Source organism: Gekko japonicus, unplaced genomic scaffold (assembly GCF_001447785.1).
Source record: "Gekko japonicus isolate JY-2015 unplaced genomic scaffold, Gekko_japonicus_V1.1 scaffold684, whole genome shotgun sequence".
Taxonomy (NCBI): domain Eukaryota; kingdom Metazoa; phylum Chordata; class Lepidosauria; order Squamata; family Gekkonidae; genus Gekko; species Gekko japonicus.
This window is the reverse complement of record NW_015160855.1, coordinates 614,462-635,494: the sequence shown is the minus strand read 5'-3', so window position 1 is coordinate 635,494 and position 21,033 is coordinate 614,462. Positions and strand designations below refer to the sequence as shown.

The 21,033-nt window shown below is 43.2% G+C and overlaps 1 protein-coding gene across 2 annotated transcripts in view; it reads left to right on the top strand.

Moving 5' to 3' along the window:
* The window catches only part of LOC107119126 (ankyrin repeat and sterile alpha motif domain-containing protein 1B-like), a 357,976-nt gene that overhangs the window by 97,747 nt on the left and 239,196 nt on the right, over nt 1-21,033 (top strand). For both annotated transcript variants that reach the window (XM_015421583.1, XM_015421575.1), the window contains exon 3: nt 11,479-11,631. In XM_015421583.1, the coding sequence (XP_015277069.1) occupies nt 11,479-11,631 (153 nt within the window). The remainder of the gene's footprint in view (nt 1-11,478; nt 11,632-21,033) is intronic.

Here is a 21,033-nt window from a genome sequence, read left to right as displayed (position 1 = left end):
TGTCAAAAGAGACCCCTCTTTCCTTTCACACCAGGGGAAGAGTTAGTTGGATCAAACCAAGTAGTGTTGAATAATTGGATGATTTGATTCATTGAGCTAAAAGTGTTTTTATCTATTGCAACATAAAGTCCTGATAAAGCTAAGTATTCTCAAATTCCACTTCATTTACTGGGACTGAAACATTACTAGTTTTCTCCTGTAATGCCTTTTCAAGGGTTCTTCATATTTTAATGTGTAACTCATTAGTTAACTGATCATTAATACCTAATCTATTCATGGTTGAAAACAATAAGAAAGTATTATGTAATTCCTATTTTTGTAGGAAAATTAAGGGTCAGTTCTTATTGTCATACAGTGTTGGACAACTATATACCACTATCCTGTATACAGTGTAGAATTAAGGTTCCTTAAACTTGTATCAAATGAGTGGTCCATTAGCCCAGTACTGTCTGCTCTAGCAGAGGCTCCCAATGAAACTGGTGACTGTTCCTGCCCTTTTACCTGCTATCCTTTCAGGTAGATATGATATTGTGCATGTAAAACATACACTTTGCTATGATCTCTCCTCTTAAAGTGTAAATAAGACAAATGTACATAAATATACACTTTATTAATTTGGAAAATGCATAGCTGGTTAAATAGGGAAGGGGAGGCAGATGGAGCTCCCAGGACTGCACAAAGCTCTGCCTTCCCCTCAGATGCAAACTTTTCATGCCAGCCAGCCTCTGCCCCAAACTGGTCCGTACCCCCAGGCACCAGACCATGCAGCCAGCCAGCCGACCACATGGCCATCTCTTCATGCACTCCCAGCCCCATAGCTGCAAAGGCCACAATGGGTAAGTCCTTGCTGCGGCTTGTAAAATACAAGTTAACTGTTGGGCTTGACTGTACAAGAGGAGATGGTCTTTCAGGTAACTTTGCATCAATTTTTTAGGACTTTGAATGTGATGCCACTGCTGCCTTTCTTCCACTGTAACTTTTCCTCCTCCTCCCTACTTCTTCTTTCCCTCTTAAACCCAATACTGGTCCCCACCTCCCCTTATCCTCTCTCTTTCATCAATTAGATCTCATCACCTCATCTGCCTACCTGTCTCTTTTCTCACCATTAACTCAGTGGGCCAACTTCTTGCCAGCCAGCCCCCCTCCCAGGTGGAACACCACTACTGCCTGCGTGCCTCAGTGGAAGCTCATCTCCTGGCTGCCCAACTAAGGGGGAGGTGGTGGTAGTGCTTCCTCCTCCCCTCCCTGCACCTCTGCTTTTACTGGCTTGAATCCTCCACTCCCTGGTTCTCTGCCCTTCTGTCTGCCGGCCTATCTATCCACCCATCCATCCTCCCATTCTCATTCATCTGGCTCCTTCCCCTGCTCTGCCCACTGGACAATCTCCCTTCCCATTCCTCTGCCTTTCCACCTGCTTGCTCATCCCAACTGTAGTGCCCCTGCCTCTTCTGTTTTGGGGGATTTAAACCACCCTCCATCCCTCTCCCCAAGTCTTCAGATTGATTGAGATTTTTCTGCAAACTTGGGGCATCACCAAATTTGGAGAAAAAACTCCTTTCTCTCAATGTGATCCCAGTCCATATATATAAGTATGTGCAGATGGGGACATGTTGACTATTGATTTATGTATTTCATTTTACTCATATCCGGCCCTCCCCCACAAGCCTACTTTGTCTAGGCTAGGGATAGCCAAACTGCGGCTTGGGAACTGCACGCGGCTCTTTCACACATATTGCGTGGCTCCCGGTAGGGTGGCTAGGGAAGTGAAGGAGAGGCATGTCTCCCTTATCGGTCTTCCCTTCCCCAGCCAGAGTTCCCCTCCCTGGGTAGGCTTGAGGTAAGGGAGAAACAGAGCAAGAAAGCAACTTTAAATGTGTTCTCAAACCTCCCTCCCCTGCTGGTTGGCTTGGAGAAGGCATTTGTCTCTTTAAATCCCTTCTCCAAGCCAAGCCGGCCGGCGTGAAAGCATGGGGGTCTTGGAGGACGCATTTAAAATTAAAGTTACTTTCTTTCCACTTTTCCCTCCCTCCCCCCATCTATTTGCTTTCTTTCCACATTCTTTCTTTGCACCTCTTTCTTTCTCTCTTTCTCCCCTTCCCCCCCACCTAAAGTTAAATGTGTTCTCTCCCTCCCTCCCCCATTTATTTATTTATTTCTCTCTCTCTCTTTTCCCCTTCCTCCCTCCCCTATTTGTTTTCTTTCCACCTTTTTATTTCTTTTCTCCCTTCCTTCCTTCCTTCCTTCCTTCCTTCCTTCCTTCCTTCCTTCCTTCCTTCCTTCCTTCCTTCCTTCCTCTTGCTATCTCTTCCTTCCTCTCCCTCCCTCATCTATTTGCTTTCTTTGTTTCTTTCTCTCACCCCCTCCCTTCTCTCCTCCCCCTCACCCCATCTATTTGCTTTCTTTGTTTCTGTTTCTCTCTCTCTCTCCTTTCTGTCCATTTCTTTCATTCTTTATACATTTCTCTTTCTCCCTTCCTTCTTTCCTTCCTTCCTTGTCCTCCCTCCCCCCTCCATCCCCATCTATTTGCTTTCTCTCTCTCTCTCTCTCTTCCCTCCTCTCCATCTGTTTGCTTTCTTTGTTTCTCTCTCTCTCCCCCTTCCTTCCTTCCTTCCTTCCCCCCCACCTTCCCTCCTCATTTATTTGCTTTCTTTGTTTCTCTCTTTCGCTCACTTTCTCTATCTCTCTTTCTTTCCACCTCTCTCTCTTAGACAAATAAATATCATTAGCATTGAACAAATAAATATTATCAATATCTGTTTTTACACCTTTTGTTTTTATTTTTGGCAGTCTTGTTTAATGTTAATAAAAATCAAATTTGCATATTTTTCTTTAAAAACTTGTGTAATATTTGTTCATGTCTTGCAGCTCTCAAACATCTGATGTTTATTCTATGGGGCTTTTACATTAAGTAAGTTCAGCCACCCCTGGTCTAGGCTAATATATATTTCTTATTTTTATTCTGGGGAAAAAACATCAAAACGATATGAAAAAGGAAAGTTGTGCCTTCCTTGATGCACAGCATTTTCTTTTCCAAGAACAGTTTCTGTGTTGGGTTCTGTAAAATATGTATTCCAGGAAACTATTGTGTGGGTTCTGTAAGGGAAGATCTTGTTTCACTAACTTGTTAGTGTTCTTTGAGGGAGTGAACGAAATTGTTTAGACAGTGTGTGACTACAATAAAAAAGGCCAACGGTATGCTGGGGATTATTAGGAAGGGAATTGAAAACAAATCAGCCAGTATCATCATGCCCATGTATAAATCAGTGGTACGACCTCATTTGGAATACTGTGTACAGTTCTGGTCACCACACCTCAAAAAGGATATTATAGCATTGGGAAAAGTGCAGAAAAGGGCAACTAGAATGATAAAAGGGTTGGAACACGTTCCCTATGAAGAAAGGTTAAAGCGCTTGGGGCTCTTTAGCTTGGAGAAATGGCGGTTGAGAGGTGACATGATCGAGGTTTATAAGATTATGCATGGGATAGAGCAGGTAGAGAAAAAAGTACTTTTCTCCCTTTCTCACAATACAAGAACTCATGGGCACTCAATGACATTGCTGAGCTGTTGGGTTAGAACGGATAAAAGGAAGTACTTCTTCACCCAAAGAGTGATTAACACATGGCATTCACTGTGACAAGCAGTTGGACTGGGGAGTGAATGGAAGTTTCCCTGCTCTCTTGGGCAAGAGAGAGAGAGGATGAAGCAGAGCCAGTCCAAGGAGAGATCCTGTCCTGAGCCCACAAACTCCAGAAAGTTTGGCCAGAGGGGTCTCATTGTCCCTCTAAAAAGGCAGTGACAATTCAGTGAGTCGTGGCAGTGAATTTAAGGAGTGAGATACGTGCATGGGATGAATGTGGGAGGCAAACAGCTGAGTGGTAAACTGGAGCCCGTTTCACCACAGTAGGCAACCAAGCTTGGCTCAAACAAAGGAAGGAAACCCTTTGCAGGCCTTTGTGAGGAACTCATTGGGGCCAGTCCTGAGTCTAGGGTTGCCCGCTCCAGGGAGGGAGATTTTCGGAGATTTTCTGGATAGAAGCCAGTGTTTGGGGAGGGGAGAGGCCTCAGCTGAACAGAATGCCATACAGCCCACCTTCCAAAGCAGTTATTTTCTCCGGGTGGGGGGGAATCTGGAGTTCAGTTGTAATACCTGGTGATCTTCAGGCTCCATCTGGAGGTTGGTTGCCCTATGCGTAACAGTCAGTGCTTTAGAGCAGGGTCTGCTAGATCCAGGTTGTTGCTGTAGAAGCGGAGTGGGTGATTTTTGACCAGTCACAGACTTTCAGCTTAACCTACCTCACAGGGTTGTTGTGCAAGTCAAACGGGGGAGAGGAGAATGATGTAAGCTGCTTTGGTCCCCATTGCAGAGAAAGACTTTTTCCTCCTGGAAAACCATTGTTGCCAATCTCCAGGTGAGGGCTGGAGATCACTTAGAAGTACAACTGCTCTCCAGATGGCAGAGATCAGTTCCCCTGGAGAAAATGGTGGACTCTGGCAGTCAGGGCTTCAGAGTATGGGAGAGGCTGCAGGTATGTGTGTGTGGGGAAATGGAAAGTTGAAGAGAGAGGGGTAAATAAAGGTAAGTTGATGATTGGCTGGGAAGGAGATAGGATTGCCAACTCCAGTTGGGAAATTCCTGGAGATTTGAGGGATGGAACCTGGAGAGGGTGAGGTTTGAGGAGGGATGGGACCTCAGACTGGTACAATGTAATAGACTCCGCCCTTCCAACCAGCCATTTCCTTCTGGGGAACCACTGTTCCCAATCTCAGGGGTGGAAATCACTCAGAATTACAACTGATCTCCAGGAGGGAGGGGGGAGGAGATGCAAGGCTGAAATCAGAGGGGCAGATAATGGCAGGTTGATGCTTGGCTGGGAAGGAGATAGAGCTGTCAACTCCAGGTTGGGAAATTCCTGGAGATTTGAGGGGTGGAGCCTGGAGAGGGTGAGGTTTGAGGAGAGGTGGGGCCTCAGACAGGTACAATGCCATAGACTCCACCCACCAGACCAGTCATTTCCTCCTGGGTAATAATTGTTGCCAATCTCCAGGTGAGGGCTAAAGATCACTCAAAATTACAACTGCTCTTCAGGTAGCAGAGATCAGTTCCTCTGGAGAAAATGGTGGACTCTGCTGAGGTCACCACAGCACATTGATGCTGAGTGCCCAAGGCCTTGGCACTCTCTCAGAGCCTCTTTCTAGAGGCCGTTGTATTTATTTCCACAATGGGCCTTATTCCTAGTCTTTTATATTTTCATTTGTTCAAAAGCATAATGTATCAAGCATTTGAGGATTTCCTTTTCTATTATATATTACAGATCTCTTTTTTCCTAATAAAAAATCAAGATAGAGGAATTTGGCAAGTGAAATAGAAGAAAAGTGTATAATATGGTAGAGAAGGATGGATGAAACATATTCAAATATACATATACAATTTTTGTCCTGGAATATCTCTAATTCCCGTCAAACTTCAAAACGAATGACTCTATTTCTTTTCATTTCATTCTACATTCAGTCTACTCATATTTCTTCTCTTTCTCATTCTCACTTTCCATAACCATCATAACTGCAGTTTTAGGAATTTGCTCAGCATCCTTCCCTGCTGGTTCAATGGACAACAAAGTTAAATTCTCCATTTATTTTTATGCATATCTCTTCTTGTTCAGACTTTGTTTCTGAATCTACTGAACCCTTGTTTCTCTAAAGACTCCTGCAGTCTCTCCCTCTATTTTTCTTTTATTTGTTTATTTCCCTCTGCTTTTCTAGGCCATTGCTCTGCCATCTAATATTCCTTCAGTATTAGGAAAAGCAATCTTTACAGAATCATTTTCTGCTAAAACAAATTCACCAAGGAAGTACATTCCCATTCATTTTTCATCTCCAAATGTTCTGTTTTTCCATAAATGGACATCCTGTTTCAGTACAGTAAATCTCCAAAAACTGAAGCTGAATCAGCTGATTTCTCCTACATCTCATTCTGGTTTTCTACTTCTTTCACCCGTTTCCTTCATTCTGTAATGATCAGGCACACTGTTGTGCTAAGCTTCTATTATGCATAAACAGTTCTGCAAGATACACTGCTTTGGGCATTATTTAAACATTTTATTTTCCACATGGAAAGTGAGCTGACACAATGGCCAGAAGTTTTATACAGAAACACTTCTGCATGGTTGTTTTCACATGCCTGAACCTTGGAATTCTGTCAGAGCTTTCTGGCATGCTCATCTTTCCTTGTCAATCACACATATTCTTGCATATACAAGTGACAGTACTTCTTCCTGTTCTTACCAAATGTGCATATGTAAACTTCCTTGTCCAGGTGAACAGGACTCTGGACTCAAACAGAAGGGAATGAATACTACAGGACCTGAGATTTGGGACTGAAATGAAAAGTGACAGCTCCAGAGCAGGCTTAGAAAGGAAGCACAGGCTGTAATAAGCTGAAATGATATCAGGTAGTTTATTGAGGAGAACCGGAGTTAGCGGCAAGCTTTCACAGCAATATTACAGTGCATTTCAGCATAAAAATCCCACACAGCCTGTCAATATTGGTACCTGATTCTGGCACCCACTCAGTAGTTACCCCCACAGAGCTGTGCATACCTCAGAGAATAGAGAAAAGGAACAAGAAGTGAGCAGAGGAGACAAACAAAAAAGGAAGTATTACCAATCTTTTTCTGCATCAGAAAATCACAAAGGAATATTCAAGGATGGGAAGAAACCGAACTGGTAATGGCAAGTAAGGCAGGGAAGTCTGGGAAAGTTGGAAGTAGTATGCTGATTGGCATAAGGAGTTGCAAGACCATGCCTCCCTTGCATTCAAAGAAAAGAGGAGTTGTAGAGAGAAAACAGACCTGACTGATCCATTTGAATGAAAAAGCTGGTGTTTTGAGAAGTGTCCAAGACAAAGGGAAACCAGTCCCCACCTAGACTTTAGCTCTGAGAACTTGTTTGGATCAAAATATACAATATAACAGCCATGATGCCACTATCATGCTGCATTAGATTTGCTCCTTGGGACTCTTCCAAAGGTACTGCATATATTAGCGCTTTACTCCATGAGCCAAGCCATATGGTTTCAGTGGGCTCAGATTCAGTGATGGAGAGTGTAGCCTTGCCAACTCCCCCGTTAGGGATCCCCCTCCCCCGCTTTTTAAGAATTAGCCGGCGGGGGTCGCTCTGGCAGCAGCCATAGAGACGAAGGCTAGAGCGCCACAGGTCTCTGACCGTCGACGGGCACGTCTGCCTTCAAAGAGTGTAGTCCGCTACTCGCCTCGCCTCCTTAGCGCCGCCCACTCCCGGCTTCCCTCCTTTGGCGGGCTATCTGCTTGTGTGCTGCCTGCATTCCTCCCAAGCCGACGCTGGCAGACCGAGGTGAGTCCCAAGCAGCAGGCAACCATCCCCTCCTCCTCGCTGAGCGCCGCCCTCCCCCCCTCCTGGCGTGCCAGAAGAAAGGTGTGGATGCAATGCTGGAGGGCTCCAAGGCAGCTTCAGCTCCTTTGGCGGGGGATCTGTTTGTGTGCTGCAGAAGGGAACTGCCAGGGCAGCCCACAAGCCCTGGGCTCCCACCCAACAGCCGCTCTGCAAAAGCGCCCGAGAGAGAGGGAGGGAGAGAGGGGGCCAGCCAGAGCTTCTCCTGTCCATTCCAGCACTCCACCCGGCACACAAAGGCGCATCTTTACCTGCCTGGCAACTGGGATGCAAGCCCTTTGTCCAGCCTCCCTTCTCAAGCCTTGGTGCAGCGAATCCTGTCTTTCTCTTTCTCCGCCGGGCACCCCCTTCCCCTGCTCTTGGGACTTTCCTGCTCTAGTCTCAGGCTGCAACATGCCTCCCCCCCCCCAGCGCTTGCCCTCAAATTGTCCTTATCAAAAAACAGAAGGGTCGGGTGTCTAGGGTTATTTTCTGGGGATGTACTAAAAGGAAGGACAGGATTGCCCATTGGAAACAATGGGAAACCCTTGAAGGCCCATTGGAAACAATGGGAGTTTTCTGGAACTGGAATGACAGGCCCAAGAATGGAATGACAGTCCCAGGGTGTAGTAGGAGTGTTCAGGGACTGGAATTAGAGACCACAGAGTGGAATGAGAGCCGTAGGGTGGAGCAGGAGTGTTCAGGGACTGGAATGAGAGACCACAGAGTGGAGTGAGAGCCCCAGGGTGGAGCAGGAGTGTTCAGGGACTGGAATGAGAGACCACGGAGTGGAATGACAGCCCCAGAGTGTAGCAGGAGACTTTAGGGACTGGAATGAGAGACCATGGAGTAGAATGACAGCCCCAGGGTGTAGCAGGAGTATTCTAGAACTGGAATGACAGGCCCAAGAATGGAATGACAGCCCCAGGGTGGAGAAGGAGTATTCAGGGAATGGAATGAGAAATCATGGAGTGGAATGACAGCCCCTGGGGGTAGCAAGAGTGTTCTGGAACTGGAATGACAGGCCCTAGAGTGGAATGACAGTCCCAGGGTATAGCAGGAGTGTTCAGAGACTGGAATGAGAGACCACGGACAGGAATGACAGCCCCAGGGTGTAGCAGGAGTGTTCTGGAACTGGAATGACAGGCCTAAGAGTGGGCTGGACAAACACTTGTCAGGGATGCTCTTGGCTGGTCCTGCATTGAGCAGGGGGTTGGACTAGATGGCCCATATGGCCATCCAGAGGGCAGCTCCCCTGCTGGAAGTGACATCAGAAGGGGTGGAGCTAGGGAAGTCACATCACTTGACCTTTGACCTGGAAGTGGCATCACAGGATGTGACATCACAAAAGTGATGTCACATCCTTTCACCTGGCTCCACCCCCAAAGTCCTCAGATATTTCCTGAGTTGGACTTCGCAACCCTAGCAGAGTGGCTTGTCCAAGCCTCAAATTCCTTTTACCAGGCCATCTCCATTATTGAATACAGATTTCTGTAAAATCTGGAGAAATATTACAGACCTGGCAAAGATAGTCAAGCCAGGTGCTAACCAGAATTGTAGGGAGTGATACCAACGGAATAGAGACATATCTTGACAACACTGTGAAGTCCTCTGTGCCTCTTTGCCAGATTATACATCTTCTCTATTTTTTCCTGTTTCCTATTCTTTTAATTGTCTCAGTATATCCTGCCAAGAATGTTAGTATTTCCTTTGACATTGAGGAACAAAGGTTTTTATCCAAAATAATCTCATTTGCCTCTGATTAATATGCTTCTGAAACAGCTTACATCCCTTTAAGTAACACTGTTCACTTCAAGGCTGGGACAACTACCTACATTTATATCCAATGGCTAGTAAAGCAGCCCTTACTCCCATTCAGTACATATTAACATTTAAAACTCAAAGTCTGATAGATAACGAGCATTTTAAATAGCATTGCATCTTTCCTGTTTTTCCTCTTTAGCTCTGAGTTCTTCATCACAGTGGAAGTTTCAATATCTTTGGAGGAGTTAATTTTCTGCCCACAAAGGGGGCAGTACTTTTACTGTAAACAATGGCAACTTCATATCCTTCCAAAGCACCAAGTACTGTCAGGATACAAGGACAGACAGCTTTCTCCATCTGTCAGTGATTGACAAGGCATATGAGTAGGAGCCGCCACTACCATCACCATTATTCCATCTTTACCTGGCCCTGGATGAGGGAACATCAATGCTTCCCTGGAGCAGACGATGCTGAACAGTTGAAAATGCCATCTGTGAAATTTCATGTTGAACACCTAGAGCACTTTAGTCAATAACTCGAATGTTTTGTACTGTTGGGATTTTAAATGGTTTTAATTATGTTTTATATTGGCGTTTGCCCCTATGTAAGCCGCCCTGAGCCCGCATTGCGGGGACGGCGGGGTATAAATTGAATAAAATAAATAAATAATTTTAAAAAATAACACTGCAATCCTAAAAACACTTTCCTTTAAGAAAGCTCTCAAGGCCTGTAAGAGACAAATATATCCAGGATAGGCTGTAGGTAACAGATGATGCACTGGATTTAGGGTGGCCAGCTCTGGGTTGTGAAATTCCTGGAGTTTTTGGAGTGTGAAGCCTGAGGAGGGCAGGGTTTGGGGAGGGGAGGGACTTAGCTCACCTTCCAAAATGGCCATTTTCTTCAGGGGAACTGATCTCTGTCACCTGGAGATCAGTTGTAATCCAAGGAGATCTCCAGCCACCACTTGGAGATTGGGAACCTTAATTTGACTAGTCTGAGCTACAAGGTGTAGGTGATAACCATCACACTATTTCTGGGTACTATTATGGCTTTGTCAATCTGTTTCTGTGCTTAATTGGATAGTTACTGTAATCCCCAAATGCCTGTTGAAAATACTTCAGATGAAAGTTCATGTCTGAGGGATTGGAGGAAATGGAGGAAATGTAATTGTAATGCAGAGGTCATTTCGGGGGGATCGTGGGGGATCGCAGTTTCCCCGGGTGAGGTATGGGGGCGGGACACATGTCGAAGCCCCGCCCCCTGCTTCCGGCCGCCCCGCTTCCGGCCTTTATTCAGCCAGGAGGAGGCAGGAGAAGAGGGAGTGTAAGTTGCTTCCTCCCTGCCTCTCCCCACCCCTGCCTGCCTGGGGCCAGGGAGGGCCTTTGCGGGGCTTCCTTGCACTCCCGCTGGCCTTGCAGGTCCACCGCCGGGCCCCTCATGGGGCTTGGCAGTGGAGCTGCAAGGCCGCCGCCGGCAGCCGGGACCGTTGGGGGCGGGGTGTGTGGCCTTATGACACACTTCCAGTGATGTCAGGGGGTGTGGCCTTATGACACACTTCCGGTGATGTCAGGGGGTGTGGCATATGCTAATGAGTTATGCTAATGAGTTCCCCTAGCTCTTTTTCTACGAAATGACCCCTGTTGTAATGTAATACCTGACTGTAGACAATGGATTTTTTGGTATGCTAGTCTAGATGGTAGCTGGAAGCATACACAGTCTGTGAGTTTCCAGTGGTACTTTTGTATCCATCATGTAGTTGTACAGTCATGTCCAGAAAATGTACCTGATATGTTTCACCCCAGTATCAACTGGCGCATGGGCCATTCTGCACAACAGATTCATGACTGCACAATATATCAATCTGACATAGATACATAAGCTACTAAATTTCCATAAATGCCTGTGACTTACGCTTAGCAATACAGATTCACTTAATTGGTGAGTCACAAACTTCAGCTAACATTTCTGAAGCTCTGTAGCAACACTATTAGTCTGAACTTTTGCTGTTTCATAGCACTGTTGGCAGCTTTACCTCATTTTTTTCCAGGGACAGTTTACAGTACAGTGAAAACTTGAAAAACCTGGAGGTCAGTCATGGAAGGTGTTGTGAAGGAGCAGTATGTGCTGCCTGATGATGGAATCTAAAGTCATTAATGGTCTGGAATGAAAACAGCATTTAGAGAACTATAGGGTTTTCACAATACCCCCTCCCAGTTGTGTGGGATATAATTTTATTTTCTTGTATTAAACCGACATAAGATTATACATAACAAAAAAGTCTGAAATTATATGACATGTTTATATTTCAGATGAAACAAATAGGCAATGATGGCTATCACCCCACCTCTGTAGCAGAGTGGCTAGATTCCCTGGAGCTGGGTGACTACATCAAACCCTTTCTGATAAATGGTTATACATCGATGGACCTTGTGAAAAAAATCTGGGATATTGAATTAATTAACGTAAGTTAATCCATTTATGTGTTTTATAAGCATCTCAGTCACTTTTAATCCTAAAATAGGGTGAAGTGAAAGAAAGGGGTTTCATAAATTTTAATGCCGCAAATTTATGTTTGCTGGAAAAAAATATTAATGTCCAGATGCTCAGACCTGTGACATCCCCATAAGGTAAACATGTGGGGATTTTCCTAATGAAATAGTTCTTATGCCATGTACTTTTGGCCTCTAACAAGCTTGGTAACATGGACACACTTTTCAGTCTCCTTGTTTGAAAGCTGCTTGTTGTCTTTTTAAAAGAAAATAGAGGAAACTGTAAAGCACAACCCAAACCTTTCATCAGATTTAATATTTATGTGCTGTATTGAATAGTGTATCTACCTTGATTTTTTCTTTTTATGCTTCAAATAAATTTCAGAATGTTCTTAATATGTAGTTAGTATAGTGACCCAACCTTCCCCACTTTATATTTCTTCAAAACTTACACAGTTAATAATTTTCACAGGTGCAGAAATTCATAATCAAAATTAGCGAACCCATAGTTTATGAAATACTTAAATGAAACAATTCTCGTATTTTCACTTAGATGAGAAATAAAATCTCAAATAATATTCATCTCAGGGCCATGAATGATGATATCTGTGAATAGATCTTCCCAGCATTTGTAGAAGGTAAACTGCAGCTGGAGGAAGTGTCACTTAGGACCATGGCCAGTGGAAAAAGATTTACCTTTCTATTTCTATCTGGTTTTCAAAACTGACCATCTTGACCTGAGTAAGGGAAAAGACGGGAAAGAGAAGGTATTGTTCCCTTTTAAGAGCTAAAGTAACAGGATGTATGAAAATATCACCCAGGGATGCTGTGGCTTTGATCTGAATCAGGGCTCTCTGCAATTTATCTTTAAAAAAAACACTGGGTGTGACTGATTACAAGGCTTTTCTGCATGGTCGATTTGCATCCCCAAATCGATTCTGGACCCATACTGCTGTGGTTTATCCTCTGATTTCTCTACACATTTTTGTGCCTTTAGTTTTCCCTTAAGTTCTTTTGTCCCACCCCACCCCCAGGGGAGGTTTCTGTTTCTTTTGAGACTACTTTCACCCTGATTGTTTTCTGATCATTTGAGAGCCAGTTTGGTGTAGTGGTTAAGTGCATGGACTCTAATCTGGAAGAACCAGATTTGATTCCCCACTTCTCCACTTGCAGCTGCTGGGTGACCTTGGGCAAGCCATAGTTCTGTCAGAGCTGTTCTCTCAAGGACAGTTCTAGAAAGAGCTCTCTCAGCCCCACCTACCTCACAGGGTGTCTGTTGTAGGGAGGGGAAGGGAAAGGAGTTTGTAAGCCGCTCCGAGATTCTGAGTGAAGAGCAGGGTATAAATCCAATCTCCTCTTCTTTCTAGAAGCTGATTTTGAGTTGCTTTTTTCTCATGTATAATGCTTCTTTTGGTTTTCTTTGCCCCACCCACTCCTACACACCTCCAGCCCACTTTTTGATGATTGGGCTGTTGTCATCTTCAAACCACTACATCTCTCCCCCCAATGATGTGGTTTCATTTAAAAAACAAAACAAAAACAAAAGGCACTAAAATATCAATATACTGATATACTGTTGTAATGATTGGTCAAGCAGGTTCTCTGAATTTCCAGATTTCTTCCTTATTTTAAAATAAAGTTTCTATCCCTTTCCCTTGCAATCTCCAAAAGGGAAGAAACTAGAGACTTTAAAAAAAAAGCAGCTGGGAATTCAGAGAATCTTCTTGGTTTATCATTACAGGAGTATATCAATATAACCACACACACAAAATAAAAAGAGGGGTGCTGTGATGTCACTAATGACAACAGCACACTCCCTTGAAAATCCTGATTATTTAAGGCATGTGGCAGAAGAAAATAAACTGACCACCACTGTGAAAATATAGAAGGAGGGCAGATGTGTGAATGAACCGCGCCCAAACCAATTCTAATGCTTGTAAATAAACTGCCAAGAAAATCAGGAGTAAGTCGTATACAGAAAAGCCCACAGATTTCTCCAGTGTTGCATTTAGCTTGGCTCTCTTATTATAACTGCAACAGTTTTTGTTTTTATGATACTGGCTTGGGTCCAACAGCACTTCCATAGCTGGGAAGATTTCCATCCATATAATATGACTGTCTTTCCTATCTTGTCATAGCCTAAGATGCTGCCTGAAATGCTGCTTCTGGCAGCCTTCTCTTCCCCAGGAGAAGCATTTCAGGGCTCATTTTAGGGTGCTAATAAAAGGGCAGACAAGAAAGTTGAACTCCATGTGGGAAATTCTTCTGCCTATGGACATGGTGCACTGGATCCAAGTCAGTATTTTGTCAATGAAGAACAGAGGTCATTCACTTCCGGATCCAGGACTGTTTTCAGCAGGTCATATGAAAGATTGAAAATGAATTTTGAAATAGTCTATGTAAAACAGTGTCAGAAGTATGCTGCTATGAAAAACCATTCCCTTTCAGTCCAGGCAGAAACTCAACAAAATGGGTCTTCAAACATCTTTAAAGGGTGACTTTTCAGTTCTGTCCTTGTTTTATAATTGTTTTTGGTATGCGTCACTGGCTCTTTTCACTTGATTTTTCTCTCTTAACTAATGGTCTGAGTATTCCAACGTCTGCAACAAAGCCCTAAGAGAAGTGGCATCTTTTGAAATCTGTGAATTATACAGAAATTCCAGAAATCCATATTTTGCTGGCTTTTTTCTAAACTTCTCTAACACTATGTCTTTGCTGCTGTTATTCTCATAAGCCTGAGAAAAGAACAAAACAAGATGTTTCATCTGTTTCTGCTGCCCTAAACATGTATATTCCACAATAAAAATATTGTTTTTCAGTTAGACAGAAGAATTAGTTCCTTTTCAGTCATTTCATGTATAAAATTATGCACTATGGTTTTGGAGTACTTCACATAGATGTAAACATTAAAATGGCTGGAATTAATCATCCAGATTTAATGAGATTTAGCCAGTTACATAATTTATTGCAAGAGGATTCTTGGTAGATCCAGTTAATAAGGTATTCAATGAGTGTAGAACTGTTTAAACAATAACAAAGTAAATGGTAAAAGACCCCATTCTTGCCATTCATGTGTTCAGTGGAATGTCTGAACAGAGTCCTATGTGCATACCATTATATATGTGTAAACTTTATAGGTGCAGCTGGGTACCCTGCCTCGAGCAGGGTGTGAATCATGTAAAAGAGTACATGCACACGTTTCATGTGGCTGTATTCAGACCTTCATTGAACATATGGAAGTCAGAAGTGATCCTGCTTCTATAATCTTGCTTCCACTTTTCACATATTCATTGTACCTTTGTTATTGCATGAGCAGGATTTAGGTTGTGAGCCTGAAGGCTACGCTCCACTATAGTCTGGTGACAACCGGGGAGGAGAAAAATAAATGTTGCACAATGCCTGCTCCATACAGTTCTCAGTTATAGTATATTGCTTTTAAAAGGTATTGAAATCTTTTCTTTTTGTAATCTTTGACCAGCATATATCTTTATTAAAACATACAACCAGGCTGCATCTGTAGAAAGTGAGGTCTGATGGGACCCAGCAGTGCATCAGAAACCATCTAGTGACCAAGTTTAGGAATGTGAAGCTCTAGGCAGGTTGATAGAATATGTAAACAAGGGAAGATGCTGTTTATGTGAGAAAGATATTTTATTTTTTTCTATTAAAACTTTCAATTTTCTAGAACATTGTACATTTTAATATCTAGATTTATCATATGGTTTTCCTTTCATTCCTTCTCTAGTCCCCTCTTCACTCTGTTTTATATTTTTGTATATTGTAGTGGGCTTTTCTATCTGCTTTTTATTTCTATTATGTTAGTGTTAAGATTAGAATACACTATCACAATGATATTAATTACCTCATTAAATATGTAAATGAAAAGCATTATCCAATGTGGTAGATCTCGATGCACTGTACCAGTTAACTAGGTCTTTATTTGCTTAGCCACAGCAAAAACAGAACAAACTCAGTTGTAGTTGAATCAGGACCAGAACCTAGCTCCCGAAATGTAATGATTTCACTTCCTTCAGTGGTCTGCCAACTGTACTTGATCTTATCCAAAAAGGCCAAGAAGCAATAGTCTGCTAACTAATACTCCATGAGATCCTGGACTCAGCATTTATGGTGACTGAAAGGTCTGCTTTTGCTACATGGAAGTTGTTCAAAATTACAGCCGCTTTACTTCAATACAGCAAAGTAATAATTAAGCTAAAATCACAGCAGCATGATGCTGAACTGGATATATATTTTCTCTCCCCTTGCCCACTAATCCCTTTTTGAAACACAAAAGACTCTCCCAGAATAATCTTTGAACTATTGTTACACTGTTGAAAGATTTTATTGAATTCTTAAAAAGACTGCATTTGTTTCATCCAGGACCAGGACTTCTATTTCTGTCCTTCAGAGCCTTTAATGTTCTTATAATTTAAAGGAACAGCTAGCAAATTGCCTTCAGAGATAACCACATGTCACTCAGAGTGTGATATTTTCTATTTTTGCTGTCTACATACTTGTGGGTCTTTTTTTCATATCCACCAGTCTCAATCAGATCCAGGCCTACTGCTGTCCCTGCTCAATTGTCTGCTTTCTAGGGTGAGATCAATACAGCCAGGTATAGAAAAGTGAGCACCACCACTAACTAATGCTCAGGCTGACAGTGCAGAAGCTTCAAACTGCAAACATTTTCACATTAAGCATTTCAAAAACTGAATGCAATGCATTCATATATAAATAATTCAAATATATATAAAATGCTTCAAACCTTTAAAAACATTCTCTAAGTTCTCCTGGTAAAGAAGCAGAATCAAATACTTACAATGCAATTGATGCGTGTGGATGACAGAGAATAGGGAGACTGTTCCCACACATATGCGCAATTCTCCAAATTACTTTTTAATTATGTTGCTATGGAACTGAATAAGTGTGTTATCTTGACAATTTTTCCTTGATGAGGCTGAGCAGCAAATATGATATATGAATTTGCATTATAGCTTGTAGGATAGGTAGAGCAGTTTTGCGTCATATGAAATTCATTTCGAGAAAGCTGTTGTGGAGATAATAAAAAAAGATGAATCCCAGGTATTTAGTTTTACTTTGCTTCCTGAGCACATCAGCAGCTGATACAAACTAAAGGGAGGACTGAATGGAACAATGTAATTTTCCCTCTATTTTGTGCGTAAATCTCTATGATGCTCATGTTAACTTACAAAAACTGAAAACTTGGTAATTCTAGAAAGACATTTCTTCTGCTGCTCACCCCACCCTGCCACCGCTTTCATCAGTCCTTGAACATTTGTAATGGATATATGTTCATTTGCTGTTTGTTGTGGGTTGTTATTGCTGCCGTCTTTTGTATGTACTTTGCTGAGCAGATCATATTTGCTGCTCCAGGAATGTGTCAAATACTGCAATATTGAAATTCACTACATTTTTGGATTCTCTTGTTAGGTTGTTTGACCCTTGAGTTTTCTACATATATTTGTGGTTTGTGATTGTCCTTGTATACCTATACCTAGCCCTGATGCACTTGCATTTTCCTTAGTCCATAAAATTTTTCAAAAATATCCTATACTGTTTCTAATTGAAGGCTGGAATTCTGTAGGAGCCATAGCAATTTTTTACAAATCTGCACTGTCATTCCCTCCCACTATATCTTGGCTTTCAGTATGGCTTAGAGTCAAAGGAAAGTGGGTGGGGAAAAGTTCTTTTAGTGAAAACTGATGCAGTGCACTCTACCATATGCCTAGAGAAAAGCGGAAGCGAAGGAAATTATGCACTTTGATAACATTATAAATATTTTGCTGATGTACAAACAGTTTAAAGTAATCATTCATTTTATGCAGCACTGCTTAAGAAACTAAAGAGACATAATGTTCTGTGAAAGATTCTTGTTGATGCCAGTGTTTCTGTGTGAAATTTTATTCAGTTAATATATTTCACTTTCTGATAAAATGGATATAATATTATGCAAATTATTTTTTTCAGTCTGTTTTATCCTAAGAGCTAAACAAAGAACTAACTTCACAGATTCCAACTGAGTAGCCTCTGAGCCTGCAAGGAAACAGAACAGACTGCCATAGTACTAAACTGATGAAGAGAATCAAGGTAGGCTTGCCAAGTCCCCCCGGGGGGCGGGGAAACCCCCGCCCCAGAGGCCCGTTCCTCACCACCAGTGGATCAGGCCCTGGGGGGAACTCCACCCTGACGTGCACATCGCCTGGAAGTGACGCGGGCACGCCGGGGGCGGGGCCACGGTCATCCGAGGGAAAACTCTATGGTTTTCCCTCGGATGGTCGTGGCCCTGCCCCCGGCGTGCCCGGGGTGCCCGCGTCACTGCTGGGTGACGTGGATGCGGCGCGCGTGTTCCATCCGCCAGCCGGGAGTCCCCCGCTGTGGCTGAATTCACACTTGGCAACCCTAAATCAAGGTGATTTAGACATTACGGGGTTTCAATTAGGCACAAAGCCCAATGCAAAGGCAGCTGCACCATTTGCAAAACATGGCAGAAGGCTTCAGACATGAAAGTGAAAAATTAGGCCTAAGTCATTCAAGCATGGATACTCAAGGATTACTTAGTACTAGACTGAGCATGTGCAGTGGGTTTAAAAAGCAAGACTGACTTCCAGAAGAAGAGCTTCAACAAGGACTCTGGTCTTCTGGGAGCAGTATATACTTGTGCAAGTTGACCAGGCAACTGATTGTTTTACAGACCAGAGTGTGCTGAAAAACTGTGCCGTGGGGTAATATTAACAGCAATCATTTTAAAAGGTCTTAAATGAGTAGATGCAATCATTAGCAATTTGAACATGAAATGGCACTAATTAGTTATGAACCTTATGGTACCCTAGCAATTCCCAGTGTTTTTTAAACTCTCTTCACACATTATGGAATACACATGTTGGGTCTGGGGTCATAATCCAAGTCAGGCACTGCATGCATAGGAATTGAAGAGAACATGCAAGTCATGTGTGACTGATACACAGTACAGAGTGTGGGGACACTAAATCCAGCCTGCATACTTTGTAATGTGTGAAGCAATTGAGAAGCCCTGTCAGTTTTGTAATCTGGAAATGACCTTTATTCCCTTCTCCGAGGTATCTGATGCTTGCTGGAAAATGATGAGCCATTAAAATGCTCAGTGTGGCCTTTTCTATTTTCTTCAAACAGAATATAAAAACTTAAATTTTCCTAATTTAAAATATTAATGAAAACAGATTTCTTTGTAATAACTGCATGTCCTGCTTCCTTATGGACGAGACTTTTGTTCTTCTGTATTTGTTTTTTGAAGAGCAATATTTTTCCTGCCTCTCATTCTTTTCTGAGTACCCATTATGCTATGAGAAATTGCATCTGGCTGACGAAACTGCTGATTGGTAGCAATTTTAAGCCATAACAATCAAAACTGAATATTTTTAGTGCCTATTGTGTTCTACCTGAAGAACAATATTTTTATGCATTGTGTGCCCACAAGAAAATATTCATTTAATAAGCTAAGATACATTTCTCACCCTCTCCCAATTATCTCCAAATAAATGGTCCATTCCTGGAAATGTCCTAACTGAATGTTCTGTTGTTCAACACAAAATTAACATGACAGATTGCCTAATCAATTATCATAAATCTCACTGTTTGGAGAGTGAGTTTCCCTTGAAGGCTTCGGCATGGGATGTTTCTTTTAGAAAGCAGAAAAGCAGACTAAAGGCAAATGTAGATAAGCTAGAAAACAGCCTCCCTTTACAGCCCACAATCCATCATACAATAAACTGATAAAACAAATAGTCTCTAAATGGTTTGTTGCCATAGGCAACCACTTATACTGCCTACAGAATGTTTGAGGAACTCTGAATAAAGTATCTGCACTTTATTTTTTAACTCTTTAGAGTTAACATTTTGTAGACAAAGCGCAAGGAGCTGTACTGGTTTTTAACAGTAAAATTGAAAAACAAACCCCATATAATACTTTTTGTGCCTGGAGTAGGGACCAGATCATTTGGGGGAGGGACTACACAGGCACACCGTGCTGGGAAGAATCCGGCCACAAGTTTATTGATTACAGGTTCCTCAGGTCTTGGTGCAGCATAGGCTGGGGACAGTGGGTGTGGGTGACAGCCCAAGTGCTGCCAGCACCTTTCCCAACGTGTCTGTTGGAATAGCCAAGGGCAGAGGGCTGGTATTAGGGCTGGAAGGGGTGGAAACCACCATTCTTCGCCTTCACCATTCTCCTGGGGGTGTGGCCAGTATGTCAGTCCTGAAGTTGGCTGTCCAGCTGCCTGTTCACCCCAGAGTCCCCTTTAACACCGGGAGCCCATCCTGCACAACCTGCACTGTGTTTCCCAGCCACTGCCTCCACCATCAAATCTCTAGTAGCCTGGATGACCCCACAAGAGAGTCAAGCTCTATGCTTCACCAAGGACAATTAGTAATCCACTCTGAGGAACTTTTGCTGAAACATCTATTGGAGGACAAATCCATTGCAATATCAAGGAATGTTGCCAAATTTCTCTTTATTGCATTTACAAAGCGTAAGCTCCTCCTCAATGTTCCTCATGATATCTCTTCTCTGTAATGCTTTTTGCTTTTGTTCTGTATGCTATTCTATGGGTCTCTGACCGTAATAAAATGAATGAATGAATGCTCTATGCTGAGATATGTGAGCCTGGTGGTGGTGCTAACAGGACACTCACCTCCCTGGCCAAGCTGAAGAAAACTTGGAGTGATTTGGTACAATGATTAGAGTCCTCTGGGCCCACAAACAGGAAATCATTAAGGTAGCAGGTGGCATGGCTGTCCCTCAGCCTCTGAGTTAGGGCCCATTCAAAGAAGTTTCAAAGGCAGCACATCGGGATGGTTTTGTCCACACCAGCGGCCCTGGAATGTAAAACCCAATAAAGAGTAGAAATGTACAGGCTTCCGGTCTGGCTCCCGCGCATGGCGGACGCTTCCTCGGGTCGCTCCCGAGGGCGCCTCGCCCGCCCGCGGTGGAGGAGGGAATCCGCACGAGTGGAGACCCGAACGAGCCCCTCAGAAGAGAGGAGCTCGGATCCGGGGCGCTTTAGGGCGCACTAGGGGGGAGCCGCTCTTTCGGCTGAGAGGTCGGAGAACGAGGCTCCCGCCATGCCCTGCCCCAATGGACATTGCTGCGTGAGCGACCCCGAACGGGGTTTAGCGGAGCCACCAGACGTCACCGAGTGATAAAGCGACCATCCGCAAAAATGGAAAAGAAAAAGAAAAGATCGGCTTAACTGTGAGTTGTCAAAATGCAGAGAAAAAGAACTGAAAATTGTTTCCCCCCCCCCTCCCAGCGAAAAAGGCGAAGAGGTTAATCCTCCATTTATACAAGCAAAAAAGAAAAGGAGGGGGGGATGAATTGAG